The following is a 25,937-nucleotide window of genomic DNA, read 5'->3' on the forward strand; positions in this document are numbered from 1 at the left end:
AGATGCAAGAATCCTCAGCAAAGTACTAGCTAACCAAATCCAGCAACACATCAAAAAGTTAATTCACCACAATCAAGTAGGCTTTATTCCTGATATGCAAAGTTGGTTTAACATATGCCCATCAATAAACATGATTCACCACATAAACAGAATAATAACAACCTTATGATCATCTCTATAGATGCAGAAGAGGCCTTTGATAAAATTCAGCATCACTTCATGTTAAAAAAAATCCTCAACAAATTAGGCATCAAAGGAACATACCTCAAAATAGCAAGAGCCATCTATTACAAACCCACAGCCAGCATCATACTGAATGGACAAAAGCTGGAAGCCTTCCCTTTGAGAGCTGGAATAAGACAAGAATGCCCATTCTCACCACTTCTATGCAACATGGTACTGGAATTGCTAGCCAGAGCAAATAAGCAAGAGAAAGAAATAAAAGGCATCAAAATAAGAGAGGAAGTCAAAATGTGTCTCTTTATGATGTGTTTCTATACCTAGAAAATCCCATAGACTCTGCCAGAAGGTTTCTAGAACTGATAAACAACTTTAGTACAGTTACAGGATGCAAACCCAATGTGAAAAAATCAGCAGCATTTTTATACACCAATAACATTCAAGTTCAGACCTACGTAAAGAACAAAATTCCACTTATAATAGCTTCAAAAAGAATAAAATACCTAGGAATATGCTTATCCAGGAAGTGATAGATCTCTACAATGAGAATTACACTGCAGAAAGAAATCAGAGCCAACATAAACAAATGGAAAAACATGCCCTGCTCGTGGGTAGGAAGAATCAATATTGTTAAAATGACCATACTGCCCAAAGCAATTTACAGAGTCAATGCTATTCCTGTCAAACTGCCAATGTCATTATTCACAGAATTAGAAAAAGGTAACCTAAAATTTGTATAGAACCAAAAAGGAGCATGGACCATCAAAGCAATCCTAAGCAAAAAGAACAAAGCCAGAGGCATCACACCAGCCAACTTCAAACTATACAGCAAGGCTACAAAAACCAAAACATCATGGTACTGGTACAAAAACAGACACATAAACCAGTGGAACAGCAATGGAGAACCCAGAAATGAAGCCACACACCTACAACCACCTGATCTCTAACAAAGTTGACAATAACAAACAGTAGAGAAAGGACATCCTATTCAATAAATGGTGGTAGGATAACTGGCTAGCCATAGGCAGAAGATTGAAACTGGACCCCTTTCTTTCACATAAGCAAAAATTAACTCAAGATAGATTGAAGACTTAACTGTAAGACCTAAAACAATGAAAACCCTAGAGGAAAACCTAGGAAATACCATTCTGCACATCAGCTTTGGCAAAGAATTTCTGACTAAGTCTCTAAAAGAAATGGGAACAAAAACAAAAATTGACAAGTGGGACCAGATTAAACAGTTTCTCCACAGCAAAAGAAACTGTCAAGAGAGTAAATAGACACCCTACAGAATCAGAGAAAATATTTGCAAAGTATGCATCTGTCAAAGGTCTAATATCCAGAATCTACAAGAAATCAGCAAACAAAAAACAACCCAATGAAAAAATGAGCAAAAGACATTAAGAGACACTTCTGAAAAGAAGGCATGCATGCAACCAATATGAAAAAATGCTAATCACTGTACTACTCTGTTTTCATCCTACTGCAAAGAACTACCTGAGACTGGGCAATTTACTAAGAAAAGAGGTTTAATTGACTCACAGTCCTGCAGGCTTAACAGGAAGCATGACTGGGAGGCCTCAGGAAACTTACAATCATGGCAGAAGGGGAAGCAAGCAGGAGAGAAAGAGAGAGAGCGAAGGGGGCAGTACCACACACTGTTGTTTTGTTTGTTTGTTTGTTTTTTGTTTTTGAGATGGAGCCTCGCTCTGTCACCCGGGCTGGAGTGCAGTGGCACGATCTCGGCTCACTGCAACCTCTATCTTCCAGGTTCAAGCGATTCTCCTTCCTCAGCCTCCTGAGTAGCTGGGACTACAGGCGTGTGCCACCACACCCGGCTAATCTTTTGTATTTTTAGTAGAGACAGGGTTTCACCATGTTGTCCAGGCTGGTCTTGATCTCCTGACCTCATGATCTGCCCACCTCGGCCTCCTAAAGTGCTGGGATTACAGGCATGAGCCACCACACCCGGCCCAACCACACACTTTTAAACTATCAGATCTAATAGGAACTCACTCGCTCATCACAGAAACAGTGAGGGGGAATCCAGCCCCATAATCCAATAACCTCCCACCAGGCCCCTCCCCTGACACATGGGGATTACAGTTCGACATGAGATTTGGGTGGGGTTGCAGAGCCCACTCATATCAATTACTATTTATTACAGAAATGCAAATCAAAACCACAATGAGATATCATACCATCAGAATGGCTATTATTTAAAAGTCATAGAACAACAGATGCTAGTGAGGTTACAGAGAAGAGGGAACAGTTATACATTGTTGGTAAGAATGCAAATTAGTTCAGCTACTGTGGAAAGCAGTGTGAAGATTTTTCAAAGAATTTAAAATAGAACTAGCATTTGACCCAACAATCCCACTATTGGGTATATATACAAAGCAAAATAAATTGTTCTCCCAAAAAGACATATGCACTTGTATGTTCATTGCAGCACTATTCACAATAGCAAAGACATGGAATCAACCAAGATGTGCATCAACAGTGGACTGGATCAAGAAAATGTGATATATATAATGGAATGCTATACAATCATAAAAGGAACAAGATCATGTCCCTTGCAGCAACACGTATGCCGCTGGAGGCCAGCATCCTTAGTGAACCAGCCCGGGAACAGAAAACGAAATATCGCATGTTCTCACTTATAAGTAAGAGCTAAAGTTTGAAGACACGTGGACACAAAGATGGGAAAAATAGATTCTGGGGACTTGAACAGGGAAGGTGGTGGGGGTGTTGGCAGGAATGCTACCTTTCAGGTACTGTGCTCACTACCTTAGTGATGGGATCATTTGTACACAAAGCCTCAGTGACATGCAAGTTACCTATGTAACAAACCTGCACATGTATGCCTGAACCTAAAGTAAAAGTAGAAAAAAAAAAAAAAGACTGTGAATTAAGTTCTTGTTAAACACCAATAACTTTTTTATAAGCTCTTTATATTCATGATTCTGTTATTGTTATCCATTAGTTATTAACATTTATAAATTACCTTCCTTTAGGGTTCAGTCTAAGCAGTACACCACTATAAAGTTAACGTTTCCAAACACTAATCTGAAAGGCTAAACATCTGGACTCTGGAGTTCAACAGTTCTAAGCTTAAAACACGACTCCACTATTTGCTAGGTGTGCAGTCTTGAATAACTGATGTGGCCAATCTTCACCCTAAATTTTTGCAAGCTATATCAGTGTGGATGTAGTAATGAGTAGACCACTTGGGGTTGTTGTGAGAACTACAGTAAATGAGAACATGCCTGCACATAATGTACTGAGTAAATATCAGTTAGTGTTTATGCAATGAGGGAGTCACTGCCTTGCCCAAAACTTCATTGCCTCAATTCATTCAAGAAAATAACCTCCTTACTCTGGCATTTAAAGCTTTCCGCTATTCACTCCCTACCTCTCCAACCTTTAAACTGATGATCCTTTGCAGAAACCCAGTGCTTCCTTTAAGCTGACCATTGTGCCACATACACACTGTCTGTCACCACACTCGGCCTTTGTCTGTTTCTCCCCCCCTCATGTCCAAGTCCTTCAGGGCCCAGCCTGTTAGTGTTTGTGAAGCCATCCCCAGCAAATCCTCATCTTTAACATGACCAATATTTCTAAACTCCTGAAGTTTGACAGCTTTTGCTGCTCAGTGGACCATACTCAGCAGTAGACAGTAGCTCAGGATAATTCTGCCCGTGCTTGGTCCACTCTCCCCTGATCTTTGTGACTGTAGGGCTGTGCCTCATCCCTCTTGCTGTGCCCCATGCCTAGCCCCCTGCCAGGGACATGCTTTCTTCGTGATGGAAAAACATACCTAACTTAGCTTCTTGGTCTTTTTCAAGTTCATTTAAATATGTGTTGGTGTTTTTGGTTTTTTTCTTCCTTGATGATACTGATAACGTTCCCTACAGGAGTAATGTTTATCCTATGAAACACTAATTATTTTCTTTCTTCTCAGGATGAACTGGACCTCACAGACAAACACAGAGAAGCTATGTTTGCACTTCCAGCTGAGAAAAAATGGCAAATATACTGTAGCAAGAAAAAGGTAAGATTTTCATTGTAATTGTGGTTAACTGGAAAATAATCATTGATTCCATTTGCTCTTCCATTTCACCACTAGAATTGGACAGCTCTTTGTAATGTGAAAACCAGATTGAATGTGTTATGTTGTGGCTGTGGTGCTACATGTAGCCAGTGTCAATTCTCTGGATGTTGTTTTTGTCAATACTTCATTGGGCTCTTTTCCGCCTGTAACCATCATTCATAATCATGTGTAACTGAGACCCAAAATAACGTTTACTTACACAAGACAAATTCCCCTCAACCCTGCTCTTTACATAGCAGTCTGTATACAGGTGGTCTAGAACCAGGTGTGGGGTCACAGCCCTCTACAACCACCTTCTGACAACTTTCCATTTCATCTTCTCTCTGGTGTAGCCCCATCCCATGCACCAAGGTGACTCTCCAGCCCCTTCATGTTCCAAACCAACGATGGAAGAAAGGAAAGGAAGCACAGGCTCCTCCACTCCCACTTTGAGGGACACATTCCTGGAGTTATGTGGCTGACTCTCTCTCGTATCCCACTGCTGATTGCATGGCCACATCCACTGAAAGGACTAAAGTCTTTATTCTGGGCAGTCACTTCCCATTTAAGATCTAGGGGTTCTCTTACCTCAAGAGATGTGGAGAATGGATATAGGGGACAGTGAAACACCAAAGCTCTTCTTATTCCCTAGTTAGTATCTGTGGCACCAGGCATCACTCCATGGTGACTGTATCTCCTGAAACAGAGTGCACTCTGCCATCTTTTAAACCCTGTAGCAGATTCTGAGGATATCCCTACACCCATTTTTGGGACTAATTCTGTTCATGGCCACCTTTTGCCACTTTCCCTTCTGTTCCAACAGAGATTTAAACCAGGATGGGGTAGTGGGAAGGTCAAGGCTAGCACCTAGCTCTCCATCAGGCAGTGGACACTTTGATGACTCACTCCCGACCCAGGGAAACAGGAACAAACTGTACAATAATCCAATATTTTTTCAAGAAAAAAATATTGTCAGGGAAGCCTTTTACTAGGTGAAACCAATATGCAGCTTGGGACCTCCATTTGCCCATGTGGCATCTCTCAGCACGTCTTCCCCCCTTTGCTATCTTGTGTAATTGCCCTGTGCCAATCTCCTGGGAGCATCTTACATTACTCAATAAAGGGACTTTCTCTAGCAGTGAGCCTATGTGAGTGGCTCTCCACCTGACTTTATGCCTCTGATGAAGAGACACCATGTCTTATCCATCTTTGTAACTCCAGCATCTGATACTTTGAAATGAATGCATGATGACTGAATCACTGCATTGCCATTAGTGTTACACTGAATACTGTCAAAAAATTTAAAGCACATTAATTTTCCAGCTGGGCAATTGTAATTGGTAGAACTATGTGTCAGATTCGGTTCTGGTGGCCTTTTCTGAGAAATGTGGTCAGCCTTAACCGCTCAGTATGATCTCTGAGCCTCTATCAGATCATTTCCAAACTAAAGCCTTAAGAGTTCTTAGTCCAGTAGTAACCAGTAAAATGTCATTGTGAAATAAATGTCTTCCTCTCCTCTTCTGCTGTTTCTCTTTGTATGCGTTGAACCAACTAGAAAACCTCTTTTTTATTGAACTGATTGTCATGGCTCAAGAAACAAATATAATACACTGAGAAAGAATTTTAAAATGGAATAAAATGTGCTCAGTTCTGAAATTGGTATTATATAGCCTTTGGAAACAAGGAAACTTTTCGCACTGCCATCTTAAAAATCTGCTGCTAGAACCGAGAAAGAGAAATCTTCAAGTTGTGGGTACACACAGAGGACATTGTCTATTTTGGCTCATCCTAGCGTAGATTCTTTCTGAAACTAAGGAAACAATACAAAGGGAGGGATTGAGAGTGTTCACTAGAGGAAAGAGAAGAGCAGGAAAATAGGAGCAGCTTACTGAGGGGAAAGTTTTCTTCTTTCCCAGATTTTATTACACCCTTGACAGCAATAGAAAGTTAATCATGGAAACTACTGCCCCTTAGATTAGAAAAGGCAAACCCTGGAGAATAGTAATGACCTCGGGCTTGCAGCTGCTGCTCATTTTTCAATTTCCACACCTATCGAATCCCCTTGAAAACCTCATCTCAAGTGTGCATGATGGGGGGTTTGCTTCTTGTAGGAGGATGGATGTGGATGTGGTCACTGGCCTCAGAATCCCACTTTTTGATGGCTGGGCTTTTCTTATTAGTACCTGGCTGGATTGCACAGACCTTTGAGAATACACTTCTCCTACTAGCTTCATTCCAACAGCTTGGCTTCCTTATATGACTTAGCAATCAGTGGGAAAGCCATTTTGACTCTTTAGGGAATCCCATGGGTTCTAGATTTGCCTCACTTTAAAATGGATGGTAGCATTGCTTCACCAAAGATTTTAATTTGAGCTTCTAACACTGTTAAAACTCTACTGTGCCTTTGGTCTGAAACTGAACTTTTTGGGCACTGCAATAAATTGGGAAATACACAATGAATATGAGAACATGAAAACTGAACCAGGAGGAGGATATTATGTTTACCTCTCTTCAGAGAATGTAATTTCTTGAAGGACAGGTTGCCCATTCTCAGAATAGAGCCCCGTAGTGGCCATCCTTAATATTAAGAACAGATTATTTTCCTTGGAACATCTCTCGCCTAGCCTTTTCAAATCAGGCTTATCACCAGCAAGCCAAGCCACATCCATTTCTCAGGCTGGAGGAAAGCTACACTCCCAGGGCTCTGTCACATTTCCCGTCTTTCAAGATTAGAACACAGGGCATTACAGACATTCTCACACATAGTAAAGTCATAGAGTAAGGGGCCACTGAAGCCAACCGAAACAGATGGCGTGAGTTGGTGAAAAGCAAACTTTCCATGTAAAAATGAACAGAAGTTGTGAAGGCCAATGAGCCTGGGACCTAAAGACAGGGCCAAGCTTGGCTCAGCCCAGTGTCTGTTTCCCTGTCCAACAGCGACTTGAGTCCCGGCAGCAGCTATCTGCTTATCAAGTCAGTGTTCATTTATGAAACTTCTCTATCTATGTCTCTGGTTGAAAACTATTTCCAGAGCCAAAATCAAAGCAGAAAATATTTCTCAGACTAAAACGATTCAAAAGAAGTTAATTGGAATTTTATCTAATTGAGTAATCTCGGGGGAGCATAAGAGATGGATGTTGAGGCCTTGTTGAAAGTCCAAACAAATCTAAAACTTACCGGACTGATTGGTCATCCTTGCTTTGTCATAGACAGCAATCCACTGTCATTTTTTTTTTTTTTAACTTTCATGAAAGGTCCAAAAAGGGTTCTGTTAGTTGTGATGGGGTATTTTCAAATAGGAAATGTTTGTGGTTCTTATCTTTAAAGGTAATTCCCTTTTTAGTTCCAATCACAACATACTCTTTTGTTTAAATGAGGTTTTTCCCAGTCTCTAGCCAGAAACTGCATCTGTTAACAATCTTTTGGATTTTAACTGAAGCTTTTTAAACAATGAACCATCTGACCACAAAAAGGCATCTGGCCATGCTGTATTTGCTTATTGTTAACATGATTTTTAAATCCTGGGAACAGTAAGGAGTAAGTCTTCAGAGAGGAGAAAATAAAGTGGGTGTATACATGTATTATGCTGACAGCAATCTTATCAGCACAGGAAGAAATCATCTTTAATTGCTGTTCTGCTCAGAAGCAAATGTACAAGTTGTATAACTTAACCAGTCCTTATTAGTATCCAGAAAAATACTTGTACCCCTTCTTGGGCTTCAGAGTTTGCCAAGTAAGTAGATGGGAATATAGACACTGCTAGCTCTGATGACAGCAGATATTTGAGGCAAAGATCAGGATTTGATGATTGTGCCTAATTTTTCCTGCTTTGTTTCTGATCTCTAAAGCCAAGACTTAAGTAAATGGTATTAGATTGTTCATATTACATTTCTGTATGTTTTGAGGTCTACTTTGGGGAAGGTGAATTTTTACTCTGCTGCTGAGTGTGTGTTTGTCTGTCCTGGCTGCAGCTCAGCTATCATGATTTCTGCAAACTGTTGATCTGGTGCTAGGTACATACTGAAGACATCTAGGGAAAGTGGCCGAAAGTTCAGCTAGTACTTTTCATTTATTCCTTAATTTGGTTTGTATACCCTGATTGGATCAATTCCTGACTGTTCCCCACAAAAAGAAATTCGTTCACCACACATACAAAAAGATTAAAGTTGTATTGTGTGTGGCCATTGGGATGCAGTTCTTTCAGTTCCTGGAGAGCTGAAGCCCTCCTGTGTTTCCAGTGCTAGAGAGGCAGTAGCTTGATCAAAACACAGATTTACACAGATTTAAAGAAACACATGTTAAAGTAGTGGAATTAAAGTCAAAAGAAACCATCCATTTTCTACACAAAGTAGCTGGAAAACGAGGAGACGAGGTGAGACATTGGTCTTCTAGTTCTTCCCAATATCTTTATGAGAAAAGGGGTAACCTGGGAAGGGAAGCAGTGGCTGGGCACTGGGCCTGAAGATGTGAGAGGGAAGAGAAGTTAGATGTCCTCTTCTTTCTTTTACTGTGGTTGATTAAATATACAGTAGAGTGAGCATTGGATTTCCAGGTGCCTACTTTGCTAGGTGTTAAGATTTGGGAGAGGGAACCAGTAAAAGTGAAAAAACTAGACTTCAGTGACAGTATTACTAGACTTCTTCAGAAGTACCTGGTTTAGTCTTCTGCAATTGAGTTTTCAACTCCAGTGATGGGTTCAAACTGGCATTTGTGCTCTTATGTGATAAGAGCTTACAGAAAGTGGCAGAAGTAGCAATGATTAGAAAGAAATTTGTCTGCCTTTCCTCCCTACCTCTCTAAAGACTATATAAGGGAAGCACAGTAGCTGCAGGACAACCAGCTTTCTAGACTCTGCAGGCTCTGAAATTATCTGTCTTATCTACATAGTCCCTGGCATTGAGAGATGAGGATTTGTGTATAAGCCCAGATTGAAACAGTAAGAAATAACAAGCTTGGAGTATCTGGTGTTTCACTCACCAAAGCAATGCAGTTGGTGAAGGGCAAGGCAAGTTAGTGTGTGATTTGTTTGATGTGTATTGAGTATCTTCTCTGGGGCAGAGAAAAGTAGACAGAGAATCTAGACTCTTGGTTAGATTCTGAGGATGATTAAAAAAATAAGCCAAATTTCTTGGAGTGGATGGTCCTGGTAGGAGAAGCAGATAGAATCAAATAGTAATCAAATGTTGTCATAAGCTCCATAAAAGGGTAAGCAGCAGACAGGCTCTGGGGCACAGAGGAAGGAGAAACCAACCTCTAGGGTGTGTGTGTTTGACTGAGACAACCATTCTTTTACCACTTTGACCCACCATTGGTTACAGCAGTGAGAGTTGATGTTGTGCTTTGATCCCGTGATCTAGAGACTGGCTCCTTTTTCAAATTTGAGCTGTGTTCACATGCACTGTACACTTTCCTCTTTGATTTCTATTTTGTTTCTGTCCCTTTTGCCATTGCTTAAAAGGTCAAGTTTGGACGATTGACCAAATCTAATCTTTACTAAACACAATTTGTAGAGCCTATTAGGAAATCTGTAAAAGGTTTGAACTTTTGAACAGTGAAGTCAGTGCAGGGGAAGACTAAAGTAATTGAGGCTTGTTTAGTCTGAGAAAGAGAGAGTAAGATGGAAACTCCAACACCGGCTGATGTTCAGTGGATATGCTCCAGTGAAACTGTATTACTGGTCAAAATATTACCAAATTCCAGTTGGTCAACAGGAGCTGCCCCAAGCCCTCCCAGTAAAAACCACCCTGCCAATCTGGCCCTTCTCCCAAGGGCCCACCATTCTTCCCCCATGATTCTAGGACTGAAGGGCTAACTCCTGGCATGGCACAGCCAGGAACTTCGCTGCCCTGTTCCCACATTGCATCACTGGTTCTTATTCATGGATGCCCTTGTTATACTGGTTGACCAACGTTTTGAACATTGACCTGCAGATGTTTACCAAAGCCATTTGGTAATGTGTGTCCAGAGCTTGGAACATTCCTGTTCTAGAAAGTGATAAGAGATGCAGAAGAGGAATTATGTGCGAGAATGTTTTTGGCAATGTTGTCTCTAAAAGCCAATGACTGTAAACAACTTAGAGGAGGATAGCTACACTATAGCCATAGTCATACTATGCATGCAGACAGCAGAGCATCTTGCAGCCAGTGAAAAGTCATGTTTCTAAAGAAATTTTAATGACATGGGAATCTGCTCAGTATGTAATGGCAAGATTTTAAAAAAGATACAGTAGTCTCCTCACCTCCCTCCGTGGTTTTGCTTTCCATGGTTTCACTTATCTGCAGTCAACTGAGGTCCAAAAATAGGTGACTACAGGACAATAAGATATTTTGACAAAGAGAGAGACCACACTCACATAACTTGTATTACAGTCTATTGTCATTATTGTTCTTTTATTATTATTGTTGATAATCTCTTACTGTGCCTAATTTATAAATTAAATTTTATCCTAGGTATGTATGTATGGAAAAAACAGTGTATATAGGGTTCAGCACTATCCAATCTGAAATTTCAGGCATCTACTGGGGGTCTTAGAAGGTATCCCCCATAGATAAGGGGGGACTACTGTGTAAAACTTTGTAATCAGTATAATCAAATGTCTGCCAAAGTGTATGTAAAGAGGTAGGTGGACAGAAAAATAATTGTGAGCTTGGATTGTGGGTGATTCCAAATTTTATGAAGCATGTTATTCTCCCTCTTACCTTAAAATAGTTTTTTCTGGTTGCAAAAAATAAAATTTCTCTGTTTAAAAATTCATTTAATGTATTTTATATTAGGTTTTAGCCAGAGAAGCGGGACCACTGGGACATGGTCTGTTTCTTTCTGTCTCAACGGATGTGGTTCAGCTTAGCCAACTTGAACCTTACAAAGCCACCACATATTTCCATTAAAATTAGGAGGAAAAAATAAATATTTAAAATGCAGCCAGTGCTTGTGTTGTCAAGACAGTGTTGGCATATTTTTTCTTTGTCCAGCTCAATCTCTCTCTCTCATTGTCTCACTTTTTACTCTTCCTTAGAGGGAGTAAAACAAAGATTAATCCATAAACCACGCAGTTTTTTAGCACCGTTTACCTGTTTAGGCAATGACTCTGAAAACATAGTGATGTGGCCCTGATGAGATGCCCTCGGTTTTCTGCCCAGAAACCCATTGAGGGCATGTTTCTCATTGTCCTTGCATTCCTAAGTGCTATAATCTCAAAGCTAGTGATCAATTTCCTTTCTTTATTTCCTTTTTATTGCAAAAGTCAGCACTATTAAAATGAACACCAAATTTTAGATTTGAAGTGTGAAATACTGTTCATTCAAAGATTCTCTGCCTCTGACAGTCAAATCAATGTTAGGTTATAGTCTAACAAAAGGCAATTGGTTTTTGAATATTTATTTGCCTCCTCTTCCTCTAATTCCTTTGTTTAATAATACCAGTGTTGGGTAATATTTTTGTTTTCCTGTCAGCTTTACCACTTGGGTCATTCCAGCTGTGTCCCTACAACCACCCCTGCCTTGTGTATCCAGAATGGTCTTGTGCTCACAGTGTGCATTTTCATAAATGTTGCTTCTCAGTAGATGCCCATTCTCCTTAACGAGGCAGCAGTAAGTGAATGTACTCATAGGTTGAACCAAAACATTAGCTGTCTTTTCTCTTTGGTGCTTGGAGAATTGAATAAATCTGCAATATTGTGGACAAACTTTTGGAGCCATCTGTTGGGGTATAACATTCTGGTTCTGTAGAGTCCTCCTTAGGAATGGATCTTCTCCGTAGCTTTCCTGAATTACGTTTGTCCCTCATAATTGTTCCAAACTATAGTATGATGTATGTGTAATACAATTTTTTCTAAGATAAATAGAAGCCAAATAAATACTTTGCATAGTTAAAAGCCATCTAAAAGGTAATCTTAGAAGGGAGGATACCATTTACTAGCTGTATGACCTGGGGCATGTTAACCTTTCTAATTTCTCACTCCTCTGTAAAATGAGATTAACTTTATGGGGTTGTAGTGAAAATTAAATGTAATAATATGGTTTAGTACTTACCAGAGAGCTTGGAGGCATGGTAACATTAGCTGTTGTCATAGTCAATGGTAACAATGGTGACTATGCTTGTAATAGTATGAACTGAGTTTCTGCTTGTTCACCCATAGGCTGACCTGGGATTAATCTCCATCTTCTTGAGTGATGTTGATATCTGGTTTTCTCAGAATAATAGTGATAATTTCAAAAGTATTGAACTGCAGGATATTTCAGAGGCAGAAATAGTAAGTTAGGAGGTTCTATTATAGATAAGGGAAGAGACTGAGAAAATCACTATGCTCAGCACCAGAAGCTGGTAAAAGGAGGACTCATTTGGCAAAAGTTCTAGGGCAGTGGTGAACAAAATGCAGTCCGTTGGCTTCTGGGTGGGACCTGGACCTGATTTCCAGAATTAAGGAACACCCTTAATTTATATTTGGGAAGTCTCTGGTCCAGAGAAAGTCAGCCTGCACCGCACTTTTTTCCTCTTAGCCACGTGCCCTCCACAGTGCTTCAGCATGCCACTGACCAGGTGTAGCCCATGGAAGAGCGCACAGGAGTGGGTTTGCTTGGCAAGCAGTTGTCAACACCAACTGAAGTCAAGTCTGGAAAGTGGGTATGTGTGAATTTAGCTACTTTTTTAATAAAAATTAAATTCCTACTCTGCTGCCTAGAAAAGGTAGGTGGTTGATGAATATCTTAAGTTTTGAAATAAGAGTATTTTTTGATGAAAACATTGCTGCTTCTGTTGTTTGCAATGGGGGAAAATCCCTTTATAGGACCCAACACAAAGAGAATTCATTAAGTAAGCCAATTTTTACAAATAAGTAAGTTATTAGGTTGGAGTGAGCCAGATTTACAAATGCCCTGTTAAGCCACAAAATTTGCTCAAAGTTGCAGCATTGTAATTCAATAGAGCATTCTAGCTGTGTTATTTCTGAAGTGAACAAAACAAAACTTTAGTGATGGAAAGATAATAAAATAACGTTTCAGCACATTTGCAAATAATGTTATTATTAGAAGTCTTAAACCTAATTACCAGAGCAATCATTCTAGGTTCCAATAAGTTGACACTCTCAAAATTTCTAAAAGAAAAAACTAACCTCTGATAACTTTCCTCTCAAGTCATGAGATAAACTATTGCTTTCTGTTTGATTAATTTTTATTGTGAAAAACTTAAATATACAAAAAAGTACAGAATATAATAAATACCCATATTTAACAAATGCTAATAACATTTTACCATATTCACCTCAGATTTTTTTTTAAAAAGAATAAAACATAAATATAGTTGAAGCCCAGAGGTGACTGCTCTTCTGAAGGTGGTTTGTGTTTCTGTCTTTTACTTACCCATATATTTATAGCCTAACTCCGTGCGCATTTATTCCTAAACAATATATACTGTTTCTCCATTTTAACTGGTGTATAGTATTCCATTTTATGAACATGCCACAGTTTAATTATTTTTATCCCCATTAGGCCATGCTTATTTTCAGTTTTTCTTACTATTTAAAAAATATTATGATGAACGTTTGTGCATATGTTCAAGAGTTTATCTAGAATAGACACCTAGACATGTAGTTATTGAGTGTTTGATATGAACATTTTCACCTTTAATTGCTCTTCAAAGTGGTTATAATAACTTATACCTGCAGTGAATTAGTTGTCAACCATGTGAAGAGTTGATACTGTCTGAGGGAAGGAAACTAATATCTCATTGCTCTGATATATCATTTTATGAAAGTTTAAATGTTTCCAGTATAAGAAACTGTCATTAAAGTTTTTCAGTTTTTTCCCATATGTCTCACAAATCAAATTGACGTAAAAATTACTGTAATATAAAGTGCTCATTAAAAACAAAAACTCAACGTTTAGAAAATGAAAAGTATTCTATTCAAATACATACAAAGCCATACAAAAGTACAAAATATTAGAAGTATATTGAGGTCTAGATGAGTGAACCCTACACAGGGCAAACCAAATAAATATTGAGTGAATTGTTCATATTGTTCAAATGAACAATTTGAACAATATGTTCAAATGAACATATTGAACAAATGAACAATTTGAACAATATGTTCAAATGAACATATTGAACAAATGAACAATATGAACAATTCACTCAATATTTATTTGGTTTGCCCTGTGTACGGTTCACTCTTCCTTTCGTCTAGACCTCTTTGCACCCTGATTTCCAGACCAGGCAAATTGTGTTTCCATCTTTAGCAAGCTCTTAACTGATATTTGCCATCACTGAACACAGGAAGTTCCTCTGAGGCATTTGCCACTTCCCTGGTTGGTGACTAAAGTGCAGGTGCAGAATCAGCACATCTGCACAAGCAAGCAGATGGACTGTTGCTGGGGCTCACACAATCGGCCCCTTCTTCCTCTAGCCAAAGCAACTTTATCTCGAGCATTTCTTTATAAAAATTTTGAGACTCTCTCCTCTTCCTTGATTCCTTTGGATATTCAGAAGTTGAGAGGTCTAACTTGCTGTCTATCCCCCATTCCTAAATTTTGAACTCGTTTCTACAGACAAGTCAATTTATGGATTTGGGGTTTGTTGATTCCTTAGCCTGAAAATACTTTGTTCTTCACAGAATTGTAAAAGCAGTGAAAAATGTGTGTGCTTTGTGGATACCATCTCTCCTTGTGCTTTCTAATACATGTTGAGTATCCCATATCTGAAACTTTAAAATCTAAAACTTTTAAAGAGAGTGCCAACATGACTCTCAAAAGAAATGCTCATTGGAGCATTTTGGATTTTAGGTTTTCAGATTTTTGGATTAGGAAAGATGAACAGGTAGGTATACTGCAAATATTCCAAAATCTGAAAGAAAAAAATCCAAAATTTGAAACAATTCCGGAATATCCAAGCACTTTAGTTAACCCAAACTTGCATTTCTTTAGTGAGTAACACCCTTTTACTGAAGGTCTTACACTCCCTGTAACTGGGGAACACCGGGCTGGAAGAGAGTAGAAGAGAATGTCCTTGTGTTTGTGTTCACTTGTAATCCAACAATAACAAAAATAAGTTAGCAATATACAGCTGAGAAAAAGTAAGACAGATTGGTTGGGCAACCCAATTAATGGGGAGTCATGAGGAGCATGAAGGTAGTGTGTCCTGTGGAGCTCTCTTTTTCCCTCTCAAGTGGGGGTTAGAGAAGCAACTCTCTCAGCATTCACTCAGGGCTTGTCACTCATGCCTGCATTGGTGCTGCACCGTGGGAAGAATGCTCCTGTCTTGGCTCCAATCCCTGGAGGAGACTTGGAACATAAGCTCTGAATGGCAGTCCTGGAGGACAGTGGTTCTCGACTGCCACAGAACAGCAATCTTTGGCCCCCAAGTTATTCTTTATTTTTTATTTTTTTAGTTTTGAGATGGAGTCTCACTCCGTCACCCACACTGGAGTGCAATGGCGCAATCTCGGCTCACTGGAAACTCCATCTTCCGGGTTCATGTAATTCTCCTGCCTCAGCCTCCCGAGTAGGTGGGATTACAGGTGTCCACCACCACGCCTGGCTAATTTTTGTATTTTTAGTAGAGATGGGGTTTCACCATGTTGGTCAGGCTGGTCTCGAACTCCTGACCTCAGGTGATCCACCCGCCTTGGCCTCCTAAAGTGCTAGGATTATAGGCATGAGCCACCGTGCCCGGCCAGCCTCTAAGTTATTCTTAAGCAGGTTCATTGTAACAGCTCTGGTGCAGGACAAATTTGGCTGTGTGTCAGTTGCCAAGGTAGGAGTCCATGACTATCTTTGAGCCCTCCATGGTTGTCACAGAATGTTTATGAACAGTGCTATGGTGGAACCAAGATTCTAAATGTGACTGTGCGAGGCCCTTTGAACCCCTTGCCTGTGTGTGTTAAGGAACAAGGGCATAGCTCCATTTCATTTCCAAAATTCTTCAATCTGCAAATGCAGAATTTCACTAGGCATGAAAATGGACTCCTATAGTATCCTGTGAAACTCAGAGTGAGTTTCTTTAGAGAGTCTGAGCAAATAGTTTCAGTAATCTGAGTAAATAGTCTCTGATGTGTATCTCACTTCTGAGAATCCATAAATAGCTATTCATTCTGGTTACCACCACCCCAGTGGTCCCCCGAGGGACATACAACACAGTAGACGTGCTAGACTGATGCATACCTTTTGTTACAGCATTCCTTAGAACTGTGGCTTCCTGCCCTGGTTAGCAATGGAGTACTAATAACCTCAAGCAAAACTGGCATAAAGGTTTATTTTGATTGCTAGCTCTGAACAATTGGGGGTGGATGCCTGGAGCACTTTGGGAAGCATTCAGAGGTTATGAATGATCTCAGTAAGAAATAGGGCCAGGTGCGATGGCTAACGCCTGTAAGCCCAGCAGTCTGGGGGGCCAAGGTGGGTGGATCATTTGAGGTCAGGAGTTCGAAACCAGCCTGGGACCCAACATGGCGAAACCCCATCTCTACTAAAAATACAAAAATTAGCTGGGCATGGTGGCGTGTGCCTGTAATCTCAGCTACTTGAGAGGCTGAGGCATGAGAATTGCTTGAACCCAGGAGGCGGAGGTTGCAGTGAGCCAAAATTGCACCACTGTACTCCAGCCTAGGTGACAGAGTGAAACTATGTCTCAAAAATACAATAAATAAAATAAATAGCAGCATCTGCCATGACACATGATGGAGAATGTGGCTTATGTGGGAAATATTTGCTATCCCTGTCCTTGAAAGCTCCTCTTGCCACTAGATTATAGTCAGATTCAAGTAGCATATTCCATGCTGTCTTTCCTTTGAGCTTCTCTCTGGTTCTTGGCTGACTCTCCAGATGGTATGGCCTATACTTTCACAGAAAGACTGCCCCAAGGCTGCCTGACTTCACCAACTCCAACTCCAGAAGATAGGATTATGAAAGACATCAATATGGAAAGAAATGGCCCCTTTAGAAGATATATCGAAGAGGAACAAAAAACACGTTTCCTGTGTCTTTCCTATATGTATTTTTTCACTAATAGCTCCAGCACACCTAATACTATTGAATCATTCCATTCTTGGCACATTTCAGAACTTCTCCTCTTTGTAGAGTAGGGAGAAGCTTTGAGCCTCTAGTGTGTCAGAATGTGCCACTAATAATTTGGGATTCTCACAATTCCTTACACTTTAGGAACCTGGTAACTTGTGGCACTAGAAATGGGTTACAGTAGAGTCTACCAAAGAATACCACCCTTAAGTTACAGTGTCTTAAATTCTGTTATTCTTCAGCGTGGTATAGAGCAACATTGACTTGTGCAGTGTCCTTTTATCTGTCCCCATACATAAGGAAAAGCATTTTGTTTTTTCAATTTCTGAGAGGTACTTCCCTATGTCTCCATATTGAGATGTTTCTGATACAGTGGTATCTTCTAACTAGTGCTTTTCTTTCTTTCTCTTGCCAAAAATGCTGTCATTAATTTAGGAGTACATTGTAGAGTTTATGGTGGTCTAAAATTAGGAATACAGTTCTGACTGTCCTCAGGGACAGTTAACCTTGCATTAGCACTTTTTTCTCATTCTGAGGATGCATCCCTGAATGGAATATGCCTTTATGTGCTTGCTGTTACCCCGATTCTCCTTTTAGCTTAATTACTCTTTTCCAAAGGGTCCTCGCTTGTTATAGCCTTGTGTTAAACATTATATTGCAAATCATAAACACACTTTGATTGTTTTCCCAAGGGCTGGTTACAGAACATCAAAACCTGCTTTATGACATTCTGAAAGGTGGGTCTGGTAGCTACAAATGTGGTAGCAAGATGTGAGGCAGCAAAGGCCATTGACACCACTGATTGAATTTGCATGCTACATAAGGGTTTAGCGATGTGTGTCCAAATACGTTAATTTACAAACCAACTGGACCACATTGTACCTGGGTCTGTAGCACTCCATGGTGACATGTGGATCAAAGATTTGGCTCTTAACAAGCTATGTAGGAATAATTTGTTTTATGTCATTGCACACTGTTGTGTCATAGGCACAGTGCCTGCCTGCAGGGGAATGTGGGGTTGTATCATTTCTGAAACTAATAATTGGAGAATATTTCTTTTTCTTTGCCATGAAACTGAGGGGGAGTTGTCATATAAATTGGTTTCAGATGCTGGAGTTGTACTGATTGAGAATTTTAGGCTTCAGTCATATGCCATGCTGTGAAGTGCTTTGCCAAAATAATGACTTGTTAAAATAAATAAAGTAAGTGTCTCATAGTTTGGGAAGTGGACTGTAAAATCTCAGTTCTTAATTCTAGGTAAGTGTTGCAGCTGCTTTCTTAGATATACCAGGTGCACATAAAATGTATTCCCCCACATCCCCTCTAACCACCCCCCAACTCCTTGTAAGTCAGCTGAGGCTTGTTCAGGAAAGAAGAGGGTGTTGGAGCAGAGGGTTCCTGAACTCTTACAGAATGCGGTAATATTGTTGCTCTTCTCTTTGCTGCTCTTCCCCACAGGGTGACTAGGTCTCTATGAAGTGGCACTCTTTTCTTGCTTTTCTGGGTGTGTGATTTTGGGGAGAACAAAAATAATAGCTATGTGCTATTTCATTCAGGCCATTCAGAAACTCTGATGATTTTTATCAGTGTAAATGAAGTTTGTGACATATGGAAAATATTAATGTGACATTTTGTGCTCTCAAGGAAATGTCTCAAAGGATTTTTTCCCAGGGGAGTTCAGGAATGCTTGCACTGTATCTTTACTTTGAAGTTAGAAGATCCATTGATAAAAACCAGGGCGTAGTTAAAAGGCAGGAGAGTTAATGAACACTTGACTGTTGTTTTTTTTTTTTTTTAACATGATGACCAGAGAGAGTGAAGTATTTAAATAGGCATACTTTTTTGTAGCTATACTTGCAAAAACTTAAAACCTATTGTTGGAGTAAACTTGGAATCTTCTCAGAACCTCTCAACTCTAAAGTTCAGAAATGTGTTAAGTCTAGGAACTGCTAAGTCTGTCTCAGGGATCACTCACAAGGAGAGCAGGGAACTTTGTTCTTTTGTTCATGTATTCCAACACCCAGAATAGTGCTTAGCTCATTATATAACAGAATTCAATAAATATTTGTTAGATGAGTAAAGGAATGAGAAGGAAAGCAAATGCCTTTTTAGATTCCATTCAGCATTGTAGATATGAGCTTAGTGAAAACAATTCTGCTCCTATCCTGCCCTTGAGAAGCCTTATGTTTAGCAGTATAGTATTAATGCTGTCACAGAGTTTGGCTGTCTACACAAGTATTTAGATTTTAAAATGCTGCCGTGTCTTTGTGAGATTTAGTAGACTGTGTGTTACTCTAACATGGCATCCATCTCTAAACCAAACTGTTAGGGAGCAGCAGTTGAGTATAGCCTCTTTTCTGGCTAGAGGGTCTAACCTCACTGAGTTCTCAGCTTTTCTTTTTTTAATCAATAGTGCAAGAAGACTTAGTAATACCCCAAATACTTAACCAACAAATTCCTGAGGGGGATAGAGGACCAAGTGCTCCCTTCCAAGGGAGGTGGAATGGAATGGTCAGGAGCTCAGTGGTCTGAAGTTTGAGACTCAGTGATACACAGATAGAAACCATACCATGCAGCCTAGGCAGGGCAACAGAAATACACAGAATTGTGGTGTAATGGTCAGAATGCGGTAGATGTTCTTGAGCAAGAGCTTTGGGCAAGCCTGGGCATTTAGGTAATTTAGATGTGAGGAGCCTAGAGCAGAGTGTTAGTCATGCAGTGTGGCCTCTGCATTATACCTTTATAGATTGTGTTTTCTTCAACCAGGAAGTACTAGTCATGCATCTTTTGTTTTGCTAAGCTGCAGTTATAGTGAAATGGAGTGAATATCAGATAGACTAAATATCCTGTCTATAGCACTCTTAAGAGTTATCTCTACTTTTGTCTCAAGCTTATTTCACAAATCTGTAAATTATTTTTTTAAAAACCTGATAGCACTTCCAATGGTTCTTATCCATGAAATGCAAATTGAGTCTGATACAATTGACTGTTGCCCTCTTGGCCAGTTTTGCATCTGTTTGTAAACTCTTTCAAACATCATGATGCTTATCATAAGTCTACTCTTTGGGTTCTCCTTTGAACCAGTTGTAACATCTTCCTAGTTCTCTCATTTATTAGCAAGTTTAGTAAAAAATATTTGACATGGATTCATGCCATGCTTTTAAAAATTTATTCTTTACCAATACAGAATTTTAAACTTAGAGAATTGATAAAGAGGGAGCTAACTGATTCTAAGTGATCTGAAATCTTCAAGTATATTTTATTTTTGAATACGTGATATGGTAGCAAGAGGCTTTCTCTGGGCAAACGTGGCATTTTGTATTGGCTCAACTAGTCTTTCTACCTGCATAAACCAAAGAGAAGGAAGGAGCAGAGCCCTGGGGGGTCAGAGGAGGTATCAGGCTTCATATGCATATATGGAAAAAATTCCTATGATATGTGAACAGATGGTTATACAGGAGAATAGCGGGGATAGCAAAAGTCATCTGGAGGTGTAAAAAACAATGCTCTAAAGGGACTTAAATGTCCCCCCAAATTTCTTGACAGCTGGCGAGTCAAGGTCCTATTCATGTAGTTTCAATTTTGTTAACTTAGATTTATGTTTTAGATGTGAAGCATCCTCAGTCTTATAATGAGAAAACCCGTTTTGCTATTTAGTTTATGGCCAACTTTGTTAAAATATGTATACTTAATAAAGCAAGGACTATACACGTTTCCCTCCACTTAATATGACGTGTCTTTTATTCTAAGTCATAAATGTTATCTGTGAGGACTATCAGGAGAGTGAGAGCTTGTTCTGTTTCTTCTTGGAGAGACATTTTGGATAGAAATCTTCCCTCTCAGTAGAGTTTGTATAGAACTGTGAATGACTAATACAAATATGTGAAAATACTCCTTTTATAGGAGCTTAGTTATGTTTGTTAAAGTTATCCCTGCAATTAATGGACATGAGGGTATGATGAACTTATGGAAAATTTGAGATTTGTTTATGAATTGAGGAAGATAAACTTGTGTTATATGGCCAGTAGAGAATTTCTGGCTTATAAAAGGGAATATTTGGGGAGGATATAATCACTTTATTCAAATTGTTTAAATATTTGCTGGGTCATTGTTCATAGGAGAGATTAAACTTATTCCATGCAGTTCCCAGGGACCAAACTAAAGCCAACAAGTGCTTGAAGTTACAAGGAGACATCTGTCAATTCAGTGTCCGGTGAATTTTTTAACAGTTCATGAGAGTGCTAGTTCCAGAAGATTGTGGACCTCTGGAAGCCTTCTCAAGAGCAGATGATGGATCACCTGCTGGTAACCTTATAAGGGACCCCTGTGAGAGGAAACTCAGCCCAGGTTGTCTCTAGGGTCAAAGACCAGTTATATAATCCTATGATGGCTTTGGTTAAAAACATGCACATGTTTTATTAAAACATTAGGAAAAATGGAGAAGGTTTACTCTTTCTTCCATAATTTCTCCTGCTACATGTGAAAGCCACTGTTATTGCAAGTCATCATTCAGTCTTTCCAGAAAAATGACTGACATTCTGAGGCTTAGGAGGAGGTGTTGGATTTCCTGGCAGATGAAGAAGCCACTGTTCTGTAATCATTCTTTGTGTGGGCCCAACCGGATTTTGGCAACAGATATACTTGATATATAATTGTGGCAGTAGCCAAAAAATGTAACCACGATTGGCAGTCTCAGGGACCACATGGCTATCTTGGAATGTGACAACACAGGAATTATTTTCTGAAACCAATTGCCCTTCTTTTGGCAAGCTTCAGATATAGAATATAGTTTTGCTCACCACCAGGGGTTAAAGTTAGGTATTGGAGGGAATGAGGAAAGCAACAATCTCCAAACTCCAAGTTTTAAATCTCCTACTACTTTTTTGCCCCCAGAAAAGGAAGAGCCAAATGGAAAGAGTGGGGGGCAAATATCAGGATTTAAAGGACCTAATGATGCTATGCTATTTTCAAAAAGGAGGATTAAATATAGATTCAGGGAGCAGTAAGCTTGGCAAGAAGGTACACTTCACAGGCATGGTAGGTCACTGCTTCTCTAGAAAAAGTTCAGGTTACTGGGCGAATTCCAAACACTTTATGAGCTTATCTTAATTTATAGCGGCAGCTTGATGCATGAAAAATGGTGACCAAGTTAGGATTTTGATGTAATCCAGTCCTCTTGAGAGCCAAGCTTAATCTAGCACACAGGGGTTGACAAACTATGGCCCATGGGCTAATTTGGCCAGTCACTTGTTTTAGTAAATAAAGTGTTATTGAAATGTGGCATTGCCTGTTCATTCAGGTGTTCTCTGTGGCTGATTTCGTACTACACAACAACAGAGTTGAATAGCTACAACAGACTGTGTGGTCTGCAAAGCCTAAAATATTTCCTGTCTGGCTCTTTACAGGAAAAGTTTGTGACCCTTGGTTGTTCCAGATTGTTCCATACTTTATCATAGCCATCTTCGAGAAGATGCTGTTTACACCGTTATGAGCCAGAGGGGGAAGTTAGCAGAAATTACTAGCAAGGCCGCCCACAAATATTTTTACATCTTCCATCCTCTCTGCTCCTCTTTCTCTGTTGCTTGGACCTGGTCTCATGTTGGCACCTATTCTCTAACATAAGAGTTCTTTTAGATGCCACACATCATGGAGATATAACCTAACAGAATAAACTATTTTGGCCTATCTGCCCTTTTCTGCCTAGGTTTCTGTATAAATTTTAGGTGTAGAGTGAATTTATTTAATGTTTGTTGTATTCATTAGTGTATGGGATTGGACTGGTGTTACCTAGAATAGCAGTGACAAATTTTTTCCTTTTTTTTTTTTTTTTTTTTTTTGAGACAGGGTCTTGCTCTGTGGCCCAGGCTGGAGTGCAGTGGTGCGATCTTGGCTTACTGCAACCTCTGCCTCCCGGTTCAAGCGATTCTCATGCCTCAGCCTCCTGAGTAGCTAGGATTACAGGCATGCACTGCCATGCCCAGCTAACTTTTTTATTATTATTATTATTATTATTTTATTCTTATTTTTAGTAGAGATGGGGTTTCACCATATTGGCCAGGCTGGTATCAAACTCCCGGCCTCAAGTGATCCACCCAACTCAGTCTCCCAAAGTGCTGGGATTACAGGTGTGAGCCGCTGTGCCTGGCCAGTAGTGACAAATTAATGAACAAGGTGACTATTTTGCTTATTAACAATGGATAGAATTTTTTCATTCTATATATGATTACAGTTCACTTGAAATTTCTAAAAACAGGTTCTTTGCAAAGAGAGCAGGTTTTTATTAGCAATTATTTGCCTTTCCCCTGTAATGAAAATGATCACAATAAAATTTACTTTGTGTCATACTGAAACAGTATTCTTCTGCTGTTGACATTTGTTTGGTTAAGCCTTACTATATCTCCACTATATTTGAGATGATGGTATTATTATACATTGCTAGAAGAGTTTCAGCCAGTCTAGACAGTTAAAGAGTGTGTCTTTCTTCCTTGACAGATATTATCTAAGAACCTCCTCAATTCGTAACAGCACACATAGAGATTTATGGCTTTAGCTGACTAAATGAATGTTGCTTCAGCCTGTGATTTGTGGTCTAGCGAACAACCGCAGAGCATGTCCTTTACAATTGATTGACCTTTTGCATAGCTTATTTTGGGCCTCACTAAGAACATCTTAAACTGAAAAAAAGCAAAGCAAACAAACAAAAAAACTCTGACATACTTATATATTATTATTTGGGAAATGATCCTATTAAGAAAATGTCCTGTGCTAACTTCAGAAGAAGTTATTCTTCCTTAAAGACTTAATTTTCTAACTGCATTTTGAGTCTCACCTATATCAACAGAAGACTTCAGCTGCTACCAAGAAATTGTTTGTCACACAAATTTCTAAATATATGAGTATAGAAAAATTTTGAAAATTTTAGCATGCTTTGGGTGTACAAATCTTGTCACAAATCAGAGATTCTCTCTCTGCATAAACAGCTGATATTGAGGTTCTGGTGAGTTTTAAAAATAGAAATCCAGTAAGAGAAGGCAATTAGTAAAGAAATGGTTTAAATTATTTGCTGTGGTCGGTGGAGGGGTGCCCCAGGAGTGGAGGACAGAGACATTCCAGATGCCGAAGGGTCTTGATGCATTCCATGTCACCCCAAATGTCAGACAAAGCAAAGCTCTTGTCCTGACAATGCATAATGCTTTAGAACTTACTTCTATTTTAATTGTAAAAATAGTGTGTGTTCTTGGAAAAATAAAAATTTGCATGGTATAGAAGTTTATAAGTTAAAAAAAAGAAAACCTTCCCTTCTGCTATCCAGAGGTAGCCATTGTTAAGTTTTATTTATATTTCTGGAAATGTTTGTGTGTAGTGTATACATATTTTTTCCTACAGATGGGAAAGATGATATTCTGAAGCATTCTCTCCCCAACAATATATTTGCTTGTCTTTTCTTTATTGTGTGTGAGATAGGATCTTGCTATGTCACCCTGGCTGGTGAACTCCTAGGCTCAAGTGATCCTCCCACCTCAGCCTCCTGAGTAGCTAGGGCTACAGGCATGTGTCAACAAGCCTGGCTAATTGTTTTATTTATTTATTTATTTTGGAGAGATGGGGTCTTGCTATGTTGCCCAGGCTGATCTTGAACTCCTGGCCTCAAGTGATCCTCTCCCCTTGGCCTCCCAAAGTGCCGGGATTACAGGTGTGAGCCACTGCACCTAGCCCCTCTATGTGTATTTATTCCCCTTTGTATTGTTTGTTAATTCAAACAGTGCTGTAGTGAAAAATTTTCGTGATTATGTATCTGTGCAAGTGTGAACATGTAATTATAGGCTAAATTCCTGAAAGTAAACTTACAGGGTCAAAGGCTATCTGGATTTTAAATGTGAACAATTACTACCAAAATTTACTTCCAAACTGGTTGCTGTAATTTTTACAGTCCCAGTTACAAGGACACTGAATGGACATAACTGGAGACTCTAGAATACTATCATTATTGTCAGAGCTAGCATTTATTGAGCGTGTTTTGTGTATACTCTTCCCAGTGCTTGCTTTATTTGTATCAACTTTTTAAGTTCTCACAAAGATGCTATGAGGAGGCAGGCACCTATTTCACAGGTAAGGAAACGAAAACTGAGTCACAAAGAGGTTACTTAAGAGTCACATAGCTAGTGAGAGACTAAGGATTCAAATGCTGTTGGTGGTGAGAGAAGTGTATCACAGTCACCTTCGAGGTGAATAGAGATGATAGTGAAGTCCCAGATATAGCTGTGAATGTCTGCCTCAGTAAGAAGGAGAATGAAGAAACAATGTAAAATTTATTTTCAACAAAGTGATGTTGAGAAAAATAAATGCATCCTTGTACATTTAAAGAGGATGGGAGAGGATCTCTTAGAATTTTTTACTAGCCACTGACCAGAAATTTGGAATGAAAAATGTGCTATTTGGAAATGAGGTGAAACTAGAAAGATTGTATATTTCTTTATCTTTTAAAAGAGTTGGATGTTTAAAAAAACAAAAGTCAGTGTTCTTGAAGGCACTTTGTACTGTACAAGTTCTCTTTTCTAGCGAAGGGCTCTCCCATCCACAGAATTTGGGATAATGGGAGCAAAGTATACAATCTAGAACAGAAGTTAAAACAGTAGTCAGTGCAGGCTGAGAGCAAGAAG

General features: G+C 39.4%; 1 protein-coding gene across 4 annotated transcripts in view; it reads left to right on the forward strand.

The window, feature by feature from the left end:
* The window catches only part of DAAM1 (dishevelled associated activator of morphogenesis 1), a 180,867-nt gene that overhangs the window by 96,431 nt on the left and 58,499 nt on the right, over nucleotides 1-25,937 (forward strand). For all 4 annotated transcript variants that reach the window (XM_054448143.2, XM_054448145.2, XM_054448144.2 and 1 more), the window contains exon 3: nucleotides 4,145-4,234. In XM_054448143.2, the coding sequence (XP_054304118.1) occupies nucleotides 4,145-4,234 (90 nt within the window). The remainder of the gene's footprint in view (nucleotides 1-4,144; nucleotides 4,235-25,937) is intronic.

Source organism: Pongo pygmaeus, chromosome 15, assembly GCF_028885625.2.
Source record: "Pongo pygmaeus isolate AG05252 chromosome 15, NHGRI_mPonPyg2-v2.0_pri, whole genome shotgun sequence".
In the NCBI taxonomy this organism is placed as follows: domain Eukaryota; kingdom Metazoa; phylum Chordata; class Mammalia; order Primates; family Hominidae; genus Pongo; species Pongo pygmaeus.